Source organism: Accipiter gentilis, chromosome 7 (assembly GCF_929443795.1).
Source record: "Accipiter gentilis chromosome 7, bAccGen1.1, whole genome shotgun sequence".
Classification (NCBI taxonomy): Eukaryota; Metazoa; Chordata; class Aves; order Accipitriformes; family Accipitridae; genus Astur; species Astur gentilis.
Window position 1 is genome coordinate 37,372,052 of NC_064886.1, and position 20,088 is coordinate 37,392,139.

Consider the following 20,088-nt stretch of genomic DNA (forward strand, 5'->3'; position numbering starts at 1 on the left):
TTCAGGTTGCAAGTTTCTTGTAGTGTCTGTACCAGTTGTTTTCATAATTGTTTAAGCGTATTAATCAAGAATTTACTACTACTTGGGCTGTTTACTTGGTTAGGTGGTAGGATATTAGACTTAGATCAAACCAGTGATATGATTTTGCAGGCTGGTGTTTTGCCAGAAAAAAAAAAAAAAAAAGAACTATATCAGGGCATTTGGGTGTATTTTTTTTCTTCAGATCATATTGACATTGCATTCATAAAGATATTTATTGGAAAATTATAAATATGCAAACTATTTATTGAAACAGTAGAAATACTTTATGCTTTCTATAATATGGCCTGATTGTATCCTTAGAGCTGGATTTCTAGCTCTTGGTGACTTCTCTTTATGCTTGATTTCACTCTGCTGACGCCTAGTTGATACAAAGTCTGAAACAGAAGACTAAATAACTTTACAAGGACATAAATTTATCTGAGAAGAGCTAGGATAGGAAGATCTGTTTTCTTACGAATTTAGAAAAAGAATAAAAGCTGTGAATAACAAAAATGTCCTTGTTCTCTATGACATTCACTGATGCAGAAAAATGTTCTCTGATGCTTTCATTCACTCAAAAAGAACTTTATCAACTGTTTTTGGTAATATAATTTTACTGAAAGCCCTCAAGAAGGGGGAACAAGATGGTTTCCCACTCTCCTAAGCCTTGAAAGGTGTGGGTTGGCTAGCCCAACAAACTCACATTCCAGCACTGAATGAGTTTGATGTTTGAGTTTGATGAGGAGAAAGTTTTCACGTAGTCAAAGCCTCAGGCTTAAGAGTCCTTTCTAAAGTACCTGGAACGTGTTGGTATTATGTTAACAATCAGCCTGTATCATGCTGGCTGACCAGTCCTGTGGATCTTATTTCGAAGTAAGATTTCTTTCTTGCTTTTCAGAATCTCGACAGATGGAGTAGATATTGTTTTGGACTGTCTTTGTGGAGAAAATACTGGGAAAGGCCTCAGTCTTCTCAAACCACTTGGGACTTATATTTTATATGGTGAGTGGAAAAAAGCCAGGTACATATTTCAAAACTAAAGCTTTGCAAAGCTTAAAATCTCTTAAAATCACCCATGCTGCTCCTTCCAGAACTGGAGGCTGCCATGTTATACTTTCTCAACTTGACTGTTTCCAATCAAGGATTTTAGCGAAGCTGAGCATGGACTAAATTATTGAGAAACAATAGGTAATACAAAGAAACTCTTAAAAAGAAAAAATGAAAAAAATATCCAAAAGTGAAATGAACATATGTTTCAGATTGTTAAACGTTATTAGGTGATACAGGAGAAGGGTAGGAGAAGGCTTGAATCTCATTCTACACACCATAGGAATCACAGTGTGGCCAAGGAAACTGTAATATAGTTCTTGGGGGAGGGAAGCTTGGAGGAATATTTCAGGAAGAATGCTATTGTTTTTATTTGACATGACTTTGAGGAATTCAAGCCCAGGCTTCTGTTCAAAAATTTCCATTCATGTACATGGACTGTTCCACATACTGAGTAAACATGTCTGTCTTGAAGTTCTGTCATGTTGCCATGTTGTATGTTGATAAAGCAGGCCAAGCTTCTGTAGGAGGACAGCTGAAGGGATTGCTAAACTTCTGAAATGAAGAATATATCTGTATCGCAGTGGAAGGTGCAGTGGCATCATGGATAAGCATACCAGCTTCCTTGGACTTTTGCCTAGCTAGTAGGGTGGCAATAACGAATGGGTTGTCACTTGGATATCTGCTTGGACTGTAGAAGCTAAGCTGGTTGCCTGTTTGTAATGAAGTCCCTGCCAGTGAATTGTCATTACATTTGTTAACAGGTTGTAGCGTATAATGTATGTATGTTCACACATGTAGTGGTCAGATAAATTTGTCTTTACAGATACAGAGAAAGGACAGCTGTGTGTGGTCATTGCTGCTAAATAAGTGTGTCGGAGATAAATGGCATTTTACTCCTATAGAAGAGTTTTGGTGTCAAGATGCCTAGTAGCACTTAATGTATTCCTGGAAGATTTGATAGATTGTTTTTGTCATCTCAGAATACCTATAAACTTGTAGGGCTCAGTCAACTTGTCCCTTTGTTTTTTATTCCCAAAGTATAAGGATGTCTGCTAGTCCCTTTTAAATGTAGGGGAATTTTTTTTCTTAAATATGAATCATGGAAATTATTTTATATATAATAAATGGTCTGTTTGTCAGCATGTAATAAGTTATGTGTGAATGTACTCATCTTTTACAGGTTCATCTAACATGGTTACTGGAGAGACAAAAAGCTTCTTCAGTTTTGCAAAATCAGTAAGTGTCCCAGTACTGTGATTCTGCTCTTTCCTCTAACTTCAGTCTCTTCTGTAGCATTTTCATCTTTATCATTCTTACTTATCTCCACTAAGTTGTTACTTCTGATATTGCTAAAGAGAGCTTTTTTTCTGACTGCAGTGTGGTCTGATGTGTTTTCTTCTGATACAACAGCTAGACAGGAATTGGATCTGTGTGCAGTGCATATTTAAATTGTTGGTTATCAGACATATATCTCTGATGCAGCTAAGTTTAAAGTTAGACTCCATTATTTATTTACTTATGGCAGAATATCATATCCATGGGTATGGATAACTGTACCGTGTAGGTTTCTTATATCTGAAAACAGTCAGGACAGTACAGTGAATTAAAGGAGATCTATCTCTTAAGATGAGGCTTGTGTCCAGTCATTTCCAGCTTTTCGGAAGTTAGTTCCACACAGAAATGCATTTTTCGGTTCTCTGTGTTCATTCAAAGTGATATCAAAGAGATGATGTTGCATTTGTTCCCTAATTGATGATGTCGACAAACCCAAAAGTCAAATGTTAAAATTTTTTTTCTTCAGCTTACTACAGCAAAAATCTGCTCAGAAATCCTAGTGACTGAAAAGGGGACAAATAGATCAAACAAACTGCTAGCGATAAATAAGTTAACCAGGAGTGAAAGTGATGCCTTCAGACAAGAAAAACAGAGGGAGAAGCCTTGACTGAAGATCTGTCATATGATCTTTCTGCCCAGAGCTCATTTACAGCTTCCAGCAACAACCCTTTCCCAGGAGAAATTAGCTTCAAAAGTCTCTATGTAGTTGAAAACAAGATAAATCAAAGACTGTAGCAAGAAGCTTTTCTTTGCCTCCTACGTTTTCGTAATGGTTGCAGTGGCACAATCTTTGTTATTGTCATGTGTTTGTGAACTAAAACAAGATAATCTTTACTATGCAGCCTTTTTACTGTTAATATAAAAATATCCAGATGTGTATAATTTGTAGGGTAGGTTGGCCCAACAAAATCAATTTTAACTGAAATGTTTCTCAGATAGTACTGGTATTTGACTGAATAAATAAGAATAAATAGAATTAATAAAAAAATAGTATGTCAAATTTTGTATAAAAGTATAACTAGTTTCTTTATGTAATTATACTGCAAAATTAATCAAAATTGTATGAAAATTTCAATTAAAAATTGACCCATTCAAATAAAACTTGCTAGGAAGTGGAAACTCAGTCTCAAGGACGCTCTTGGGCTAAATGAAATAAAATAATTTCATTAGATATTATGAGACTTGCTCGAATACCACAAACATAATGGGTGGATAGTAGATGGAAACTGATATGCAGTGCATGGTTTTCTTGTTTCTGAAAGAAGAGTAATAGTCAAGAGTTGCTTGTGAACGTTTGGGAAGCTTGCATGGCTCTCTTGAGATAACAAAGAAGGATAGCAGAAGTAAGGAGGGAGGTCCCAATTCCTTACTTCTAGATCCATGTCCTAAAGCCAGATCTGTTCACTGTGCTTCTAACACCCTAATCTCATGCAACAGAAGTCTGTGTTTTATTTCCACATGTCAGTCGGCTGCATACTTTTTTACCTCTTCCTTAAATAAAATCCTTACTGCTGCTCTTGGCTGTTGCTTCAGATTTGACAGATGAGTCGTGTATCACACCTGCCCAGACATTTTTCTTGTGAACTTTCCTGTACGTTTCTTGAAAAATGTTTTTCTAATCCTGCTGTTTATTGCTTTCCAGTGGTGGCAGGTTGAGAAAGTAAATCCTATCAAGCTGTATGAGGAAAACAAAGTCATTGCTGGATTTTCCCTGTTGAATCTACTTTTCAAACAGAATCGAGGTGGCCTGATCAAGGGTGTGATGGACAAACTCCTAAATCTATACAGCAGTAAGAAGATCAAGCCTGTGGTTGATTCATTATGGGCTTTGGAAGAGGTAGGAGCACAATTTTTTTCCCCATTTTGAAATTTCTGCAATATATGCACTTCTAGATGCAAAATTAGATTTAAATATGTTTTCTAGTTATTAATGTATTCTGCTTTTTAGTTTGTGCACAAGTTGTCTCCAGAGCCCCTGCTGTTCATAAACTCCATGATCCAGAATTATTCACACATTTCTCTCATAAATATTTCTGGAGTTTCAAATGCTCTGTGCAAAGTTCTTGAAAATACTAATAATGAATGTGGTTTTTCAATCTTAGAAAATTGTTTCTGTTTCATAAGTGCATGCAATGTGACTAACAAGTGCAGCGTGAAATGCAGACATAATTGAAAACAACTTAAAATATATTCTGAGGAAAAGATCTAATAAATATAACACTGAAGCTAAAGCTTAATTGTGCTAGCACACCTTGGAAGCTTGGAGATTTTCAGGAAGTAACTGAAAATGTATCACAGGTAGTCAAATCAGAAATCACTTTTAATCTAAGTTATATTTGTGGAGTGTGGGGTTTTTGGTTCTTTTTTTCCTTCTAATTGCTCAGCTGTCCTTAAAGACATGTAAAGAAATTAATCTGATCATAGCCTGGGCAATTACAAGCCCCTTAACCAGAGCACTGTTTCTGAGACCTTTATATTTAAGATGCTGATAAATGAACATCTGTGTTTTTGGAGGTGTGAACAGACATTAGCATATGAATAAACAGCATGATTATAGTAGCACCGCCAGATTAATATTTGTGTTCTATGTGTTTGTGAAGTGCACTGAGCCTGACACATCACTTAAGGTGCATGATCTGTAAGAGCTCTGCTGAACATGGATTGTGGTTGTGTCATTGTACGGTTGCTATTCAGAAGGTGCTGCGACAAAATTCTGTCTGTCTGAACACGTTAGCTGGTATGACCGTGCATCCACGAGGAAATGGTAACCATCAGACTTAATACATTAATCATATTGTATTTTATTAAGATTGTGGACGCCCTGTGGGCAGGGTTTTGAGCCCAGCACGTTGTTCATTATTCAGGTGGCCTTACAGCACCACCATAGTCATGGACACAGGTAAGATATCTTGGGTTGCATGGTGGGACTCTAAAGCCTATGGCAGTTCTTGGAGCAAGATGTATCGCATGTTCACTGGGGCTTGTACGTGCCTGGGCCAGGTTATATGACAAGGCAGGTACTGCCTTAGGCTGTGTTAATGTGGGACCTATCTGTCTGTTCATGCTATCGCTACATCTGCCCCCGTGTACCCCAACATGCCACTTTATGGGGTACAGCAGATGCAAACGGTCCACAACGATATGGGCTCCATTTGTTCCTCTCCAGCAAAAAAGAGACGAATGACAATTTCCCCAGGAATCTTCTCCTGTTTCTCTAAAATGTCTACCTGAGGCCACACTGTTACTGATAGCAACTCAGTAATACCTGTCAGTGGCATGGGCGTGGCTAATTTTCACCATCGAACTGCTTAAGGGAAATCAGATGTTGCGATAAAGAGCAGCTAGCTAGGGCAAGACAAAATCCTCTGCTGTTGTCTGAAAGGGAGAGCCCTTTGAAGAACAGTGTAAAGTAGAAATGTGATCAGATTTAGGTTTTTCATGTGGGGCTTTTTACTTAATTATTAAATAAGCTTACAAAGTATTTAAAAAAATTAAGTGGCACAAGTCTCTAGATAGGCATTCTGCAGTTTCTTTGTTCGTGTAAATACATACTTTTCATGTATTGGTGAGTAAGAAAAGGATAAATTAAAATAGTAACAATAGCTTAAAAAAAATCTTGATTGAGGACATGACATGAAAAATTACACATGGTAGGCTGATCTTAATCGTCAACATGATGGGAATTTGTTGGGAGACTTCTGTTTGATAACATTACATCTAACATTTGGCAGTAACATGCACCATCCCTACCAGTAGATATTGAAATGTGTAAATACATCTGTTGAAAAGCACAGTCTAGAAAACTACAGCTCATTTATCACGCCTGCTCACTTTCCATGAGCTATCTGGTAATTTACAAAGGAGATGTTTGGCTAGTATCTTCAGGGATATAACAGTGCTGGAGGTGTCTTTAATCGATTGCAAAGTATTACTGAAATATTACTCATTCAGGGCATTATCATTTGGGGGATATGTTTTTTGTGGGTATAAAAATAACTTAGGGCTGACTCTCAAGTTAATATGATACACAGAAAAATGTGTCATAATTGAGCACTAAATGGAACCAGACTGAAGAAGGGTTGGTATGTATTTTTGTTCTGTTTTGGGAGGCTTCTTTTTTTAACTCCCTAGCTCTAACATCTTCCCCCCTTCAGAGTTTGATATTTGATTGCTTTTCATTTCCTATTGAGTAAGCCTCATTTTCTCCAGATGTCCACTTCCATTTGACCATTCTTAGTAGTCTTCATTAGAGACTAAACCGGTATGACTAATTTTTACCATTGATGTTTCCTGAGGAAATTTCCTGACCCATAAGAGCATTGAGAATAAATATGTTTAACTAGAGAGTGGCAGAAAGGTGGACTCCCTGCATCCATTTGAAAATGAATGATTGAATAGTTTTCCATGGAAGAATATCACCCTCTCCAGAGGCTCACGGGAGAATCCATTTTTCCTCTGACCAGTAATTCTGCCATAGAGATGAGCTTGAATCTAGTAAGTGACATTCAAAATGAAAACATTTTAAGGAAGAAATCTCAGAGGTGTCTAACCATGGGACACCTTTCCAAATGTTTAAGTACTTGAATGTATCGTCACATTCATAAAAGTTCTGATCTATATATGAAAAGCATATCCCCAACATACCCCTTCATCTTGCTTTATTCACTCTTCATCTGTTTCCATGTATTCCTTCTTTGTGCAAATATCAATTCACAAATTAATGCAGATTCTCTAAAGACAACATGGAAGACACCTGGTTTTCTTCCAAAACTGTATTACAGTACAAATACTTATTCAGTCCTGTATCTGTTGCAATAGCCATCTGTGTATCAGAACTGAAAAGCATCTTTGCAATCTTAGGAGACAATGAGTTATATTTACAGTGGTATTTCCCCTTTGCTGCTTAAGGCTGGCTGCTACAGGACCGCTTCCTTGCATGATAACCCCAAAATTGAGGGCTTTATGTTCTAGTGCTTGTGACAACAGCCAGAGAAAGGTTTTGCGTCTGTTTAAATAGGTCTCTGAACTGTCTAAAAAAGATTTCATTGTTCTAAAAGCCTCGTATGGTTCCTTGAACAGCATTTGTTTCTTAATACTTTCTGCAGGAGTACAGCTTGAATTTAGAAGAATGTACTGATTAGAGAATATTGTAATTGCAGTGAGATTTTGCATTTTTACAGTGTTTCAAGTGGCAGTAATACAGGGTTTAGAGAAAGTTATTAGATTCCCATTTGTCTATCACATAGTGTATGTTAAGTGATATCTAGTTGATTGTTGAATAATATTCAAGATAGGAGTGTTCAGAAATTATTAGACAGGCTTAGGTTGATACTATTCCTGTTGAACAATGAAGGTTTGTCTGAGTGTCAATGAGATCATTCTAATTAGGATAGAATCCCTTCTGGTATTCTGATTTCTGTGGTTCAGGGCCTCATCCATAGGCCATGGAAGTCAGTGGAAGGACTGCTGGATTCACTGGTCTTTGTTTTGGGATGATTGCCCTGCCTCTTCAGTACAAGCTGCTTAAACACTTTTACCAACTGACTGAAGAGAGAGAGAGGGACAGAATTTATTCAGGATGGTAACTTAAAAGCGACTTTGTTTTCTTCAGTGCCTCAGATTATTGCCGATACAAGGGAGATCAGGATTGAGACTATTGGCTACTGCTGTGGAGCAAAACTGCTTGTATTGCTGTGTTATCTGTTGGTGTTGGCTTGGGAAGGGTAATTTTTATCTCAAATTTACATCCATAAATCCCAGTAAAGTCAAGTCTGTTCTCAAGTAGGCCATTAGAGGCATTTTATGACGTTAATGTAAGAAAGATTTAACTGAGAGACAGTAAGAAAATCCATAGATACTTTAAAATGGAAATCTAACAGGGGAATTATTCATCATGAGATAAGTGAAGTCATACAATAAATTAGCTGCTGTTGAGATGTCTCGCTATTTTGCAGCTATTTGTTTATGCGTTCAAGTGTTTAAAAGACAAGATAATTTGTAGATGGTGCATGCTTAAAATACTGTTCTGTAGTAAAAAGCTGATTGTCTAGTAAGATTGCATTTCATTACAAATAGAGGTTAAAACAGAATTAGTATTCAGTGAATATTTGTTGAGCTTTGTGGTTGTTTCTTTGCTAGTAACTACTTATCTAATCCTTAATTTGCAGTTAGTTTCATTCTGATTAATTTGTAGTGCACATTTATGCATTGGCATTCTCCTGAGGGTCTGTGAATCTCTGGCTTGATACAGTAGACTATTCTAGATTATTAAGCAGGATGAAAACTGAAGGTTCTCAAAACCTAGTGTGTTGAATAAAAATGTACGCATTGCACTTCTCTATTAAAATTCTGTTTTCTTCAGCTTTTTATAATTGCAAAAGAAAATACATACTCAAGGTAGAACAGGTTATTGACACAGAAGTTATATAGACCTTCTTTGGTGATTTACAGCAGTTAAAGGTAGCACTGACAGCATGTAAAACAAAACTCACAAATTCTTGCACGTGAACTGCCAGTCAGGAAAGTGACAGTGCAGAATATGGTCCGTATCATCAAAGTATCTGTAGGCCCCTTTCCCTCATGCTAGCCTACCTGTTTCAAAAAGGACTTGGCATGTCAAAGTTTTCAGACTTGGGCTATTTTGGTCCATATGGATGACCAGTGAGACTATAGAAAAACTCCCAACTACAGACCTGTGTTGTGTACCAAAGGATTCATTGCGTTCTTGTCTCTCAGATGATTTAAAGGAGTGCACTGTTAGGTAGTAATAATAGTATCAAAGACCGGTACTGCCTTAGGGCCAGTAAGAATGAAGAAGATACTGAAACCTGTGGAATAGAGTTGCTACTTATTCTTAAAAAGTAAGAGGATAATCTGATAATATTACAAGATCAGGCAGGTACTTAACAGTAGGCACTAAACATCACCCTGTGTCATTGTTTTGTTGTGATAACGTGGTAATGTCTTCGGCAGCTCCTTCCTTAGCAAATAGTAATGCAACAACTATAGCCCAGATCCAGGAATATACTGTGGCACTCAGCTGTGATTGAAATCAGTGGAATCAAGGCACTAAATACACATATGGATCAAGCCCCGTGGTTCTTGATGTGAGTATCAGAGGACTCTAATGACTGTACCTCATGGTCACTGCATAGAATATTTTTGACTGGAAAGAGCCCTGCACCTTCATTTGGTTTGAAAGGATCACTGCACTATCAGGTGCTTTTTTTTTTTTTTTTTTTCTTTTTTTTTTTCCCCTGAATAATTGAGTGATGTTGCAGGTCTAGCTGTAAATACAATTTTTATATAAGTGAGATTTCCTTGTCTTGAAGCCAGAGCTTTTCCCTGTAGTAAATTGCTAAGGAAAAACCAAGCTGTGTTTAAGAACCTAAACCTAAAGGAGTACAGTGCAACTGATTACATTATAGTAACATTATAGAATACCTGCTGATGCAGTAATTTCCTTGAAAAGAAACATTTGCTCATATGTTGCTGTTCTCGCATACTTTCTGTTCTCTGCGTTAGCTTTCTATGTTATTAGCATGCAAAGGAAAACAGTGGAGACCTTACCTATAAGACCACAGCCTTATCAAGTTGCAATCCAGTGATGAGAACCGGATGAAGGAACACTTTCCATACAGAATTTATAGTATGTTTTGGGGAGGGCAAAGCCATCACAGTATGTCTAGTTTTAGCACTGTTCTGTGTGGCTTCAAAGGATTTGAGTACTGTAAAACTGTTTTCTTCCACTGAACTCATTCTCTTGTACAGATTACTATCTCAGTGCATGCCTTCAGGTATCAATGATACCAACATTATTTGGGGTGGGGGCAAGGGAAATCTCAAACCTATGATAGCAGAATAATAGCAGTGAACCCCCTAAAGCAGAGACTTTAATTTCGTCAAAAGCTATTCATGCCTTTCACTGTTCTTAGCTGTAGGGCAAAAAGCCTTTCATGTATCACTATAGTAAGGCATAGAGAAAATTGACCCATTAGTTACTTTTAACATAGTAAGGGGGCAGTCTAATAATATCTAATAAAAGGCTGGTACCTTGTTATGAATACTAAATACCATATTGTATCTGTTCTTTTTTAGTGATAATATAATAATGGCACGTGCAGGTTTTTATCTTTTCTGCTTGATGGAAAACTAATTTTTCAGATGAACAAAAACTATACCTTTTTTGAAGTCAAGTGACTTCCATAGCATTTAGAACCTGTATTTGTTCATCAAGGTATGCAAAATAATCTAGAGTAACATGATAAAAATGGAAGTTCATTTATAACCAAAATAATGACCCACCCTGAAATACAGAAGAAAATAATTTTTTCATAAGCATAAAACAATTTACTTTGCAGTGTTATATTGTAGAAAGAGGGAAACGTAACTCATTCTGTGAAAACTCCCATGAGCATATTGGTGTTTCCTTTGCTATGACTGCTCCTCTAGCATTACAACGCAGAGTCCGCTTGTTTTGATGCTGCGAATATTTCTCTGATGGTACTTCATTTGTAGTTGTTCATGAACTGCTTTCCTGATTTACAGGTATTAGCTCTGCATATATACTGTCCTGTGATACTGCCTTAGAACTCTCTCTTTGTTCTTCCAATCTATGAGATTCTGTTCCCTTTGAATGTATAAAACAAACATCTGTAGTTCAAAGTAAATTTAAATGTTTTATCTGTACATCACTGTTGTTTCTTTGTATACAAACAAGTCTAACATAAATTTAATGCAAGCTTCATGCAGATATCAAAGCGTACAAAAATGCAAGGAGCTGTGTCTTACTGATGTAACAGGTTTCAAGATAGAGATGTGGGGAAAACAGACAGAGAAGCAAAACCTGAATAATTCAGGGTAGCTTGCTTCTCTGTTCACAATCAAATTATACACAGTTATAGGCCAAAATATTTTTCAGATTTCGGGAAGAGTAAGGGGAAAGCTGTTGCACTTGAATTTTACCTCACTAACATTAAATGCAATGAACACATGTTCTAAATGAATGAAAATTGAGCCACGAGTAAGGTGATTTTAAATGAAGACTTTGCAAAGAATTTTTCCCAAGATGCTTATCTGAAGTAAATTTTAATGAAAACTCAAAATAATTTCAGTGCTATATGCTTAGAAGAATAAAACATACCTTGAAAGTACTGGAGATTAATTAGGTATTGCAGTTTTTTTCCTTCTAAAACATTGTGTATATGTGATTATGGGATCTCTGCTGCTCTTACATGAGTTCCTTCTAAATGCATATATAATTTCATTTATGTTTCTTCCCAATTTAATGCTGTTTAACAGGACTTCATATTACTTTATCATTCATTCTACCCTTCCTACCTGCATCAGCAAGTGATGGCATAACCTGGTAGTCTTTTTGGCTTTGCACACTGTTGATGGCAATGTAATGTGATTTTGATTTTATTAAAAGTAAGCTAGAAAGAAGCAAGACAAGATTTGGATACAGGCACTGTGGCTCCATAATAAGGCCTCAGATACATGACACTAGCTATGATTACCACAAAACCAGGTTGAGTAAATGAGCTGGTTTAGGAAACTCAGACTTCACTTCTTAAGTCTGTTAAGTATGTAAGCAGAAGTCAATTATTTTCAATTGCTATATATTATTCATAAAGACTGCATGAAATTTAAGCTACATGAATGGAATTTAATGAAACTAGTAATTAATTTCAGCTCTGTTCTTTGTTTTATTTTGTTTACAGCTTCTGAAATTTAGCCTGTTTTGTCTAGCCTGCCAGTTGAATACCTGTGTTTAAACAATTTTGCCATCTAGAGTCTTCAGAATGCTCCTTTATGCGTGCTGAGAATATTCATGCTATAATACTCATTTAATAGATAAATAACAAAAGGGACTGTGGATATCTTCACTTGCCTGGTGCCACGCAGCGTGTTAGTGGAAAGATCATGGATCAGCCTGAAAATCTTTTAATTTCCAGTTCTGGTGTCTAACAGCCAAGCCCCTGGGCTGTGTCTCAGCATTTTTGTGAGCCTTTGTGATTCAGTGCATTTATTGGGGGCTCTAATCTCAGAATGGTATGTGTTCTACCAAATTCAGTAAGCTGTTTCATTTCAGGGGAGTGGTATCTTAATGTTTTGGAATGAAGTAGCAGACATGGAAAAGGATTTTGGCAATATTTCTGATGAACATTGATTCTGTGTTCAAATGTTGCTATTACAAAAGTCAGAAGCTGGCTAGTGTGAGACTAAACCTCTCTCGGTTAACATAAATACAGCCTGCAGCTACAGCACTTTTCTAATCTACTTAGTAAGCACTATGCTAAGAATTAATTAGTTATGGAGATACACAGGCAGAAAATACTTTTCTAGAAGGCATGAGACACTGGAAGTTGAAAGTGCAGTGGTGAGTCATGGTATGTGTTTCTGGGTCAGGACAGATTGTCATTTCTATTTGCCCTTGTGTGCCACAGAGATAATAGCTTTCTGCAACTGCAGGCCAAAGGAAAACAACATGTAGACTTGGTTCCTGATGGATAATGTGAGGGCGGGGGGAAATAGGCAGAAAAATAATACAGGAAGCATTGATAGATTCCACTCAAGAAAGTGTGCACTATTAAAGATAAACTAGTCACATTCTTCCAGTTAATTAAATTAGCAACAGGAGATTATATATGGGAAAACCTGGTTTGTCATTTATTAGAAAAAAATAGAACAAACCTGTTACATGGAGCAAGCTGCTGATTAATTACTGTGAAGAAGCAGTATTTTACAGGAGTAGTCTGCTTACTGAAATGTATTAGCTGGCTTTTAAGTAATAAATTGGCACATGCTCCTTATGTATTGAACTGATATGGTGATACTGTACCTGTGGAAGAAAATAACCAGAGACCTAGTTAGGGAAAGCTTTACCAAGGCAAAGGGGATATACTTTAGACATCAAGGACACCTTTGAAAACACCAATGTGTGCGTAACTCCAGGAGATAGAGTATACTCTGTTTCTTTTATGTCTATCTTGAATGTTTGAGTCTAACACATGTGTTTTACACTTCATTTTTACTGTTCGTGTCACAGAATTTAAGCTGTTCTCAAGAGTCAGGAAAACAGGGTTTCATGGAGTCATTTCCCTATTCAAAATAATTTCTAGATGCTTCATGAAGTATTAGACAACAAAAGTTACTTGCTTTTTATACCCTTGATCCAGCCGTGCTTCAATCCATTCCTTTATTTCTACCTGATAATGCAATGAAATATCTGCCTGTCTTCTCCCAGTCTTGCATGCAGGTTGGTGAAATATATGCCAATACATTACATCCACCAGCAGAAATAATTTCAAATGGATTCTAACAGTTTATTTCCTGTTCCACAGAGTTAATAGTACCACTAACTGGCAAGGAATTCTTAAGATTTAGAAGAGTGAGTGTTTTCTGTCACTTGGAGAAATAACTGTTGGATGCCATAAATGAAAAACACTAGATAAATAGCAAGTACTAAAGGGAAAACATTAGAAACTAAGTTTTCAAAGACACATTTAGATGTTATTTCATTCTTGTGTTGTGCACTATTAATGTGCGTAGTTTAAGCCAAAGAGCCTCTGAATGGAACATAGGATTCTCCTGTGTGTCAAAAAATTCCACTTATGCTTCTTTGTTAATTAGTCGACTGGTTGGAAAGAAAGCTTTCAGTTGTTCAAGTTGAACTGGCAGGGAGATTTCTCACTGCTGATGGGAGAAATTCAGCTTTTCTCCCAGTGTGCCATGAAGGTTTGTGTTAACAATTCTTAGTGATTGTTTTCATTCTCTCGGAAACTTTTTTTGGTATCAGTTCAAATTTAAAATGACCTATTTTCCTAGGTGCTAAGTATTTTAAAAAAAACCAAACAAACCCAAACAGATAATAATAATAAAGTCCTGTTGGTGCTGCTGAGAGATGTCATCCTGTCATTCAGATTCCTTCTGCCTTTGAAACCTTTCCATTTTCAGGCTGGGAAGAGATTCCTGATGATATGGGGTGAGGTTTTGGCCTCTGATTTGCAAAAAACCAGACTAGTTATTTGGGGGTTTCTTCTGGCTATAATCTAGGAGTCTAATCATTAATCAATGAATGCCTAGAAAGCTGTCTAAGGAGTCGCTGAAAAGAATCAAAAGGGGAGTGGGAGATAAGAATAAGGGAAATATCTCTATATATTTAAATGTGCTAGGTCCATTTTGTCTAAATGATGCTACATTGGCAGCATTGATCCCTGTGACTATCTTCCATGACTGACAGTGAGCAGAAAGGTTAACAGAGCAGAAGGGAATGAGATGCTTTCAGAGACTGCAAAATTACTGTGGTGAGAAACATCAGTAGATAGTATGCCTTCAGCATTTCTGCTTTTGGGGATTTGGGGTGCTTTTAGCTACAGTAGAAGGATGTTTAGTTGTTAGTAGACACAGAACTCTGGTAAATGAAATGAATTGGACCTTTTTGGTTTTAGAAATGCCTTTCTGAAGTGAACATTCTAGCTTTTCTCCTGGGATCTGCTTATCAGTGTAACAATAGCCAAAGAAAAAGTAAATTATTAGTTCTGTCAGCAGAACCAAGTTTTTCTCTTGGCAACTAATCATGTTGATAACTAGTTCTGGCAGACTGGTAGAATTTGTGGCAATCTCATCAGCAGTAGCAAAAAATTCATCTCCTGGGTGGTTGTTTTCTTTTTTTTTTTTTTTTTTTTTTTTTAATTTTCCATACTAGTAGTGTAATTAGGTTACTAGATTCTCTTTATTGCAAAGTTGACACAAGTTTTGTGTGCCATTTCATACAACTTTGTCAATATCCCAAAAAAAGCACTTATTAATGTCTTACCTAGAAGACTTGTAGATAAGATAATTTTGTAGTTTTATGTAGATAATCTTCTACACATTAACCAGATGGTCCATTGCTGGTATTGATTGTAATTAGGAAGGACAGTTCAATATTAAACTTCATGAGTCAACATATTGCAGTGTTTGAGTCCTGCCTTACACACCTTGAGATTCATTACTGAATCATCACAACATGGACCAATTCATCTTCCAGGCTGTGCTTTAAGCCCACTCTTGGGGTTCACCAAGAGACTCATGCGCTTTCCCCAAGGGCTGTGAAAGTTAGTGATGGGCACTTAGGCAGTAGTAGTAGCAGCACACACTATGTACAGCTCTGTTCTGATTATGAGGCTGTTCTGATTTGGAATTATTTTTTTATATTATCCAAAATTCCCTGTTGTGATTTTTAAAGTCTTAAAGCTTTAAGATTTTATAACATTTTACAACATTAATGCATAGTATGATTAAATTCTCCTTTCCTTAAGTATAGTGGGGAACTTTAGTTGGAAGCAAGTTTACTTTTCTGGTTTACATAATTTTATCCTGAACAAAATGCAATGATTGTGTCCAAAATAACACTTTATTTTAGTGCATAACAATCATTAATCAAGATAAATGTTCTTACCTAATGAAAATGGCTCATAGATTCTTTTCAGTCGTTTTAAACACAGATGAGTTTTAAAAGGAAAATTACTCTTGGGCATAAAAACATCTCTTAGCATAATATAATCCAAATTTAATGTGATAATTGAGAGTCTTATGTGGTATTGAAGTTTAGTAATGATATTATTGCTCATTACAGATAACGATATAAATTAACACCAAGGCAGCAAAGCAGATATATTGTCAATACTAAAAGCTTCCTCTATATACTAGCCTGCTGTGAATGATTGAATACAAAGATATTTTGGAGGGCAAATCTGTATGTTACAGTCACTGACTTACAGAAAACAATACTAAAAGGAAGCAATGCAAGATTTTCAAATGAGCAACTCATTTTACTGAATATGCTAGTTTGAGTATCAAAGTTCAGGCTTTGAATGTGGTATTAAAGTGTACATTTGAAAACATAGGCCATACCTGTAAGAAATAAACCTTCACGCATCACAGACACCTCCGAATCTTAGTTTAAATGCATAAATGCATTCAGTTTAGTAGAATGAAAGTTGTCTAAAAGTGAATTCTCTACCATCACCAAATACCAACAACCTTGAGAATAACCTGAGGTTTTTTCTGTTGTGTGCTATGGTTATGTCCTGGGTAAATATCTTAAAGATCTTCAACCTTCCTGATGAAAAAGGGCATAACCTTTGAATTCTTTAGCAGAAGTAACACAATGCTGTATCTTTTCCTTCAATTTAAAGTAAACATCCAGCGTAATTCTGAGAGTTCCTACAGTTAAGCCTACAGTAGCCTAGAGCTAGCAAAATGTGTGTTATTAAAGTTCTTGCCTATTTTCCTGAATTAGTGTAGCTAGTATACGTGCCGTTTCCTTTTTTGGTGCATCTACACATGCATGTTTAATTGAATTAGATTAGAAACTGTCTCAGCTGAATCAGTGACTTTCTGTCACATGAACACTTTGCTTTGGCTCCCTGCTACCATTTACATAGCAATTTGATTTCAGTTGATACAACATAATGCTAAGCTGAATGACTATTCCACATGAGCATTAAACTTGTTGTAAACTAAATCAACTTTTATAGCAATCACATTGGTACAATACTTATGTGGAGTTAAGATCTTAATATGGGCTTAGTATTTTAACAGTGCCAGGAGAAATTTTAAGTAATAAAGCAAATAGGACTGCAGAATCTATTGTAAAACTGTCAACTAGCGAACAAGATAAATTCAAATACCTTTCATCTCACCTAGATGAATGATTTCAATCTTACTGTAAACTGATTTAGCTCAAACTGAGGATAAGAATGAATCATACTCTCTAACATTACAACTGTATTCCAATTTAATGTATCAGTGGTTTTTAAGTACAATTTTAATGAAGTTACAGAGTGGCACCCAATGGTAGGCTCTGACTTAGCCTTTTGAATAATCAAAAAATATGATGATGACTTATGAATAATTAGATTTGCAATCCTCATGGTACTACATTCTGAAACAGAAAAAAATTATACAAGAAATCAAAGGAGAAATATTTCCTCATTTGGATCTTTAGAGACCTTTGGGATTTACCTTGATGAGTTTCAAGAATTTCTGTAATTGGTTTACTGATTAGGGATGGATTTTATTGGAGAGAATCGATTGTTACAAAAGAACATGGGAGATTTTTTTCAAAGACACAGTATTAATATGCTCTTGTAATTGAATCCTAGTAGGTGGATTTGCATATGAAGCTTCTCAGACTTTGGAAACTGTAGTGCCAAGGCTTTTTAATGATTATGTCTTTACTATCTGGAAGACTGAATGTTTACTGTATTTTGTAACCAGTCAAGTTTGGTTCCCATGGTTTGGAATAGTGGTTCTAGAATAGAGCACAATTTCTTCTCCATAGTAGTAATAAAGGAAGACTTAAAGTTCCTTGAAATAAGCAGACAGGTAGTACAGGGATTTCTAATTTTTTGTTACTGATTTTAAGATCCCTTATTGTGAAATAAATAGCTCAAAATGGAGGTCAAGGAAGAGTCTGAGGACTATGTGATAGAAGGTATTTGGGACTAAAAATATTTGACTCACTTGAATTGTTTAGAAAATATGATGAAAAATTATATTGGCAGAAGTCATGTTGGTCACAGGTTTTGTGCCTGACTTCCAAAAAAATCACCTGTCATTTGGGAAAGGTAGCGGAAGAAGCACATGTTTTCATGAGGCAGGATCTTATTACAAGGTTCAAGTAGAAGAAAGCAAGGCACAGTCAGCAACCCTTACTAGTGCAAGACAAAGAAGAGAGGACACGACAGGGAAGGTTAGGGGAGAAAAAAAGGGAACTACTGTCATGCAGGTTGTAGTGCTTTAAGTCTGGGTTTAAAAGTGTTGGTGAGAAATACTGAAAAAATCAGTGCTGCTGGTAAGCTATGGAGAAGTCTCTAATAATGACACTGTATAAATGAGTTTCTTGTTACTGAATGATGATTCTGGTGGATTAGAGAACTGGAACAAGCCTGAAAGACAAAAGAAGTGGGAGTAATATAGGCCATCAGCATGGAGTGCTGGTCAAATAATATGAGATACAAAAAATACGAGGTAAAAAAGGACCTTCCTTTTGGAAAGTTTTCTGCGGTTTTGCAGCTTCCTAAAACAAAGCAAATCCTCTCTAGTGAGGGACACACAAAGAAATATCTCCTTTATGTAAAATAAACTGTTTTGTTGCCAATAAACAGAGTTTTCAATAAACAGGTACTGATGAAATTTTGGGAAAGAACAAGAAGGTAACCATGTGTGGGTTTTTTAGTTTTGTCATATCCAGAAGGTAGTTGGAAGGGCTTTTGGTCTAAACATACAACTGTAAAAAAGAACAGCTGTTCTTTCACTATAGTAGTAAAAAAGCGATAGTACAAATCGTCTTCTACCCACGCACTCAAACCTAATGGTGTGTGCATCCTGGAAGGGGGCAGAGTAACCAGTACTAATAACACGTAGGAGTTAAGTGACCATCTTTATACAGGCCTCAAATGTCAATGTACCTGGGTGAGTTCAGGTTGCATCATCCCTAATTTGATGGCATTTGGAGCATATGAACAGTCATATGAGGTCAGAACAAGGTTTCATCTACACCAATATTCATCTTCTAACATGACAAGGGTTTTTGGTTAGAGAGACTATAAAAGAAACAGCATATAGAACAGGCACTTTGAGCTTTCTGGAATAATTTTCTTACATTTGACTCTGAACACTAAAGCCATGGTATGGTTTAAAGGGCCACCTGAGTGATGTACTAGCACACAGCAGTATTCCTATAGACTACGTAAATACTGTGTGTTATCGTAAAGACAAAGAAAACCAGGCATGTAATGAAAAGGTTTTGTACATAGCCATACAGGGAAGCAGTGTTAAATCCACAAATAATATCCGCAGGTACTGTCACTGTGAAGGTTTAACACTGCCATTATTGTAAAGCCTGCTGTGCCTGGAAACCTTGGGAATCAGGGCCCCATCGTCCCAAATGAAGTGGAGTCCCTGCAGAAAACAGCGTAATCTTTGCTATTTCATTTATATTCTGGTGTAACTGCATAGACATACAAAAACCATGGTAGAATTGCACTGATTCTTGATAAATGCCTGTTCAAGAATCACCTAATATTTTGCAAGCTGGTTTGTTGCATTCCTCCCTACCCCCTCGAAGTGACAATGTTTGTGCCCATTTGCCCAGAGGCAGAATTAAGACATGGATTGACTTGGAACGCCTTGAAGCTAGTTAGCTCGGAGGCAATTCAGAATATGGTGTCAAAGATTCTTCTGTCTTTATAGATAGTGGCCTGCAAGTGTATAGATGGTCTGTGTGAAAGGCTGTGGTTCTGGAATTGTTTCAGACTTGGAGTTCTCATATGGCTGTGAAACAATATAGTTCCAGAAAGGCTGTCTGATCTTTCACTTGTGTGTCGAGAGGGATCTCTGTCTGCCAGATTCCCACCGAGAAGTAACCAGACAGGATTGCTGCTGCAAGGCTGTGCAGAGGAGATCAACAACATTCACCTTCTACAGTCTAGGCATTATAATTAGAAAGACAACAATACAACACTACACAAAGCAGTATGCTTGTAATTAAGTTTGCATGTTCTGGGGGTGGAGGAGGGGGAGAGTTTAATGACACTCCAACTATTAGAGTATGCTTATGTGAAAGAGAACAAATAAGACGTACTTGTGGGTTGGTGCAGTTTTTTCTCTAAACATTTTTTTCAAAGAGAT

The 20,088-nt window shown here is 36.6% G+C and overlaps 1 protein-coding gene across 1 annotated transcript in view; it reads left to right on the top strand.

The window, feature by feature from the left end:
• The window catches only part of VAT1L (vesicle amine transport 1 like), a 64,180-nt gene that overhangs the window by 25,221 nt on the left and 18,871 nt on the right, over window positions 1-20,088 (top strand). The window contains exons 5-7 of the mRNA XM_049806579.1: window positions 920-1,023; window positions 2,252-2,307; window positions 4,049-4,243. Of these exons, the coding sequence (XP_049662536.1) occupies window positions 920-1,023; window positions 2,252-2,307; window positions 4,049-4,243 (355 nt within the window). The remainder of the gene's footprint in view (window positions 1-919; window positions 1,024-2,251; window positions 2,308-4,048; window positions 4,244-20,088) is intronic.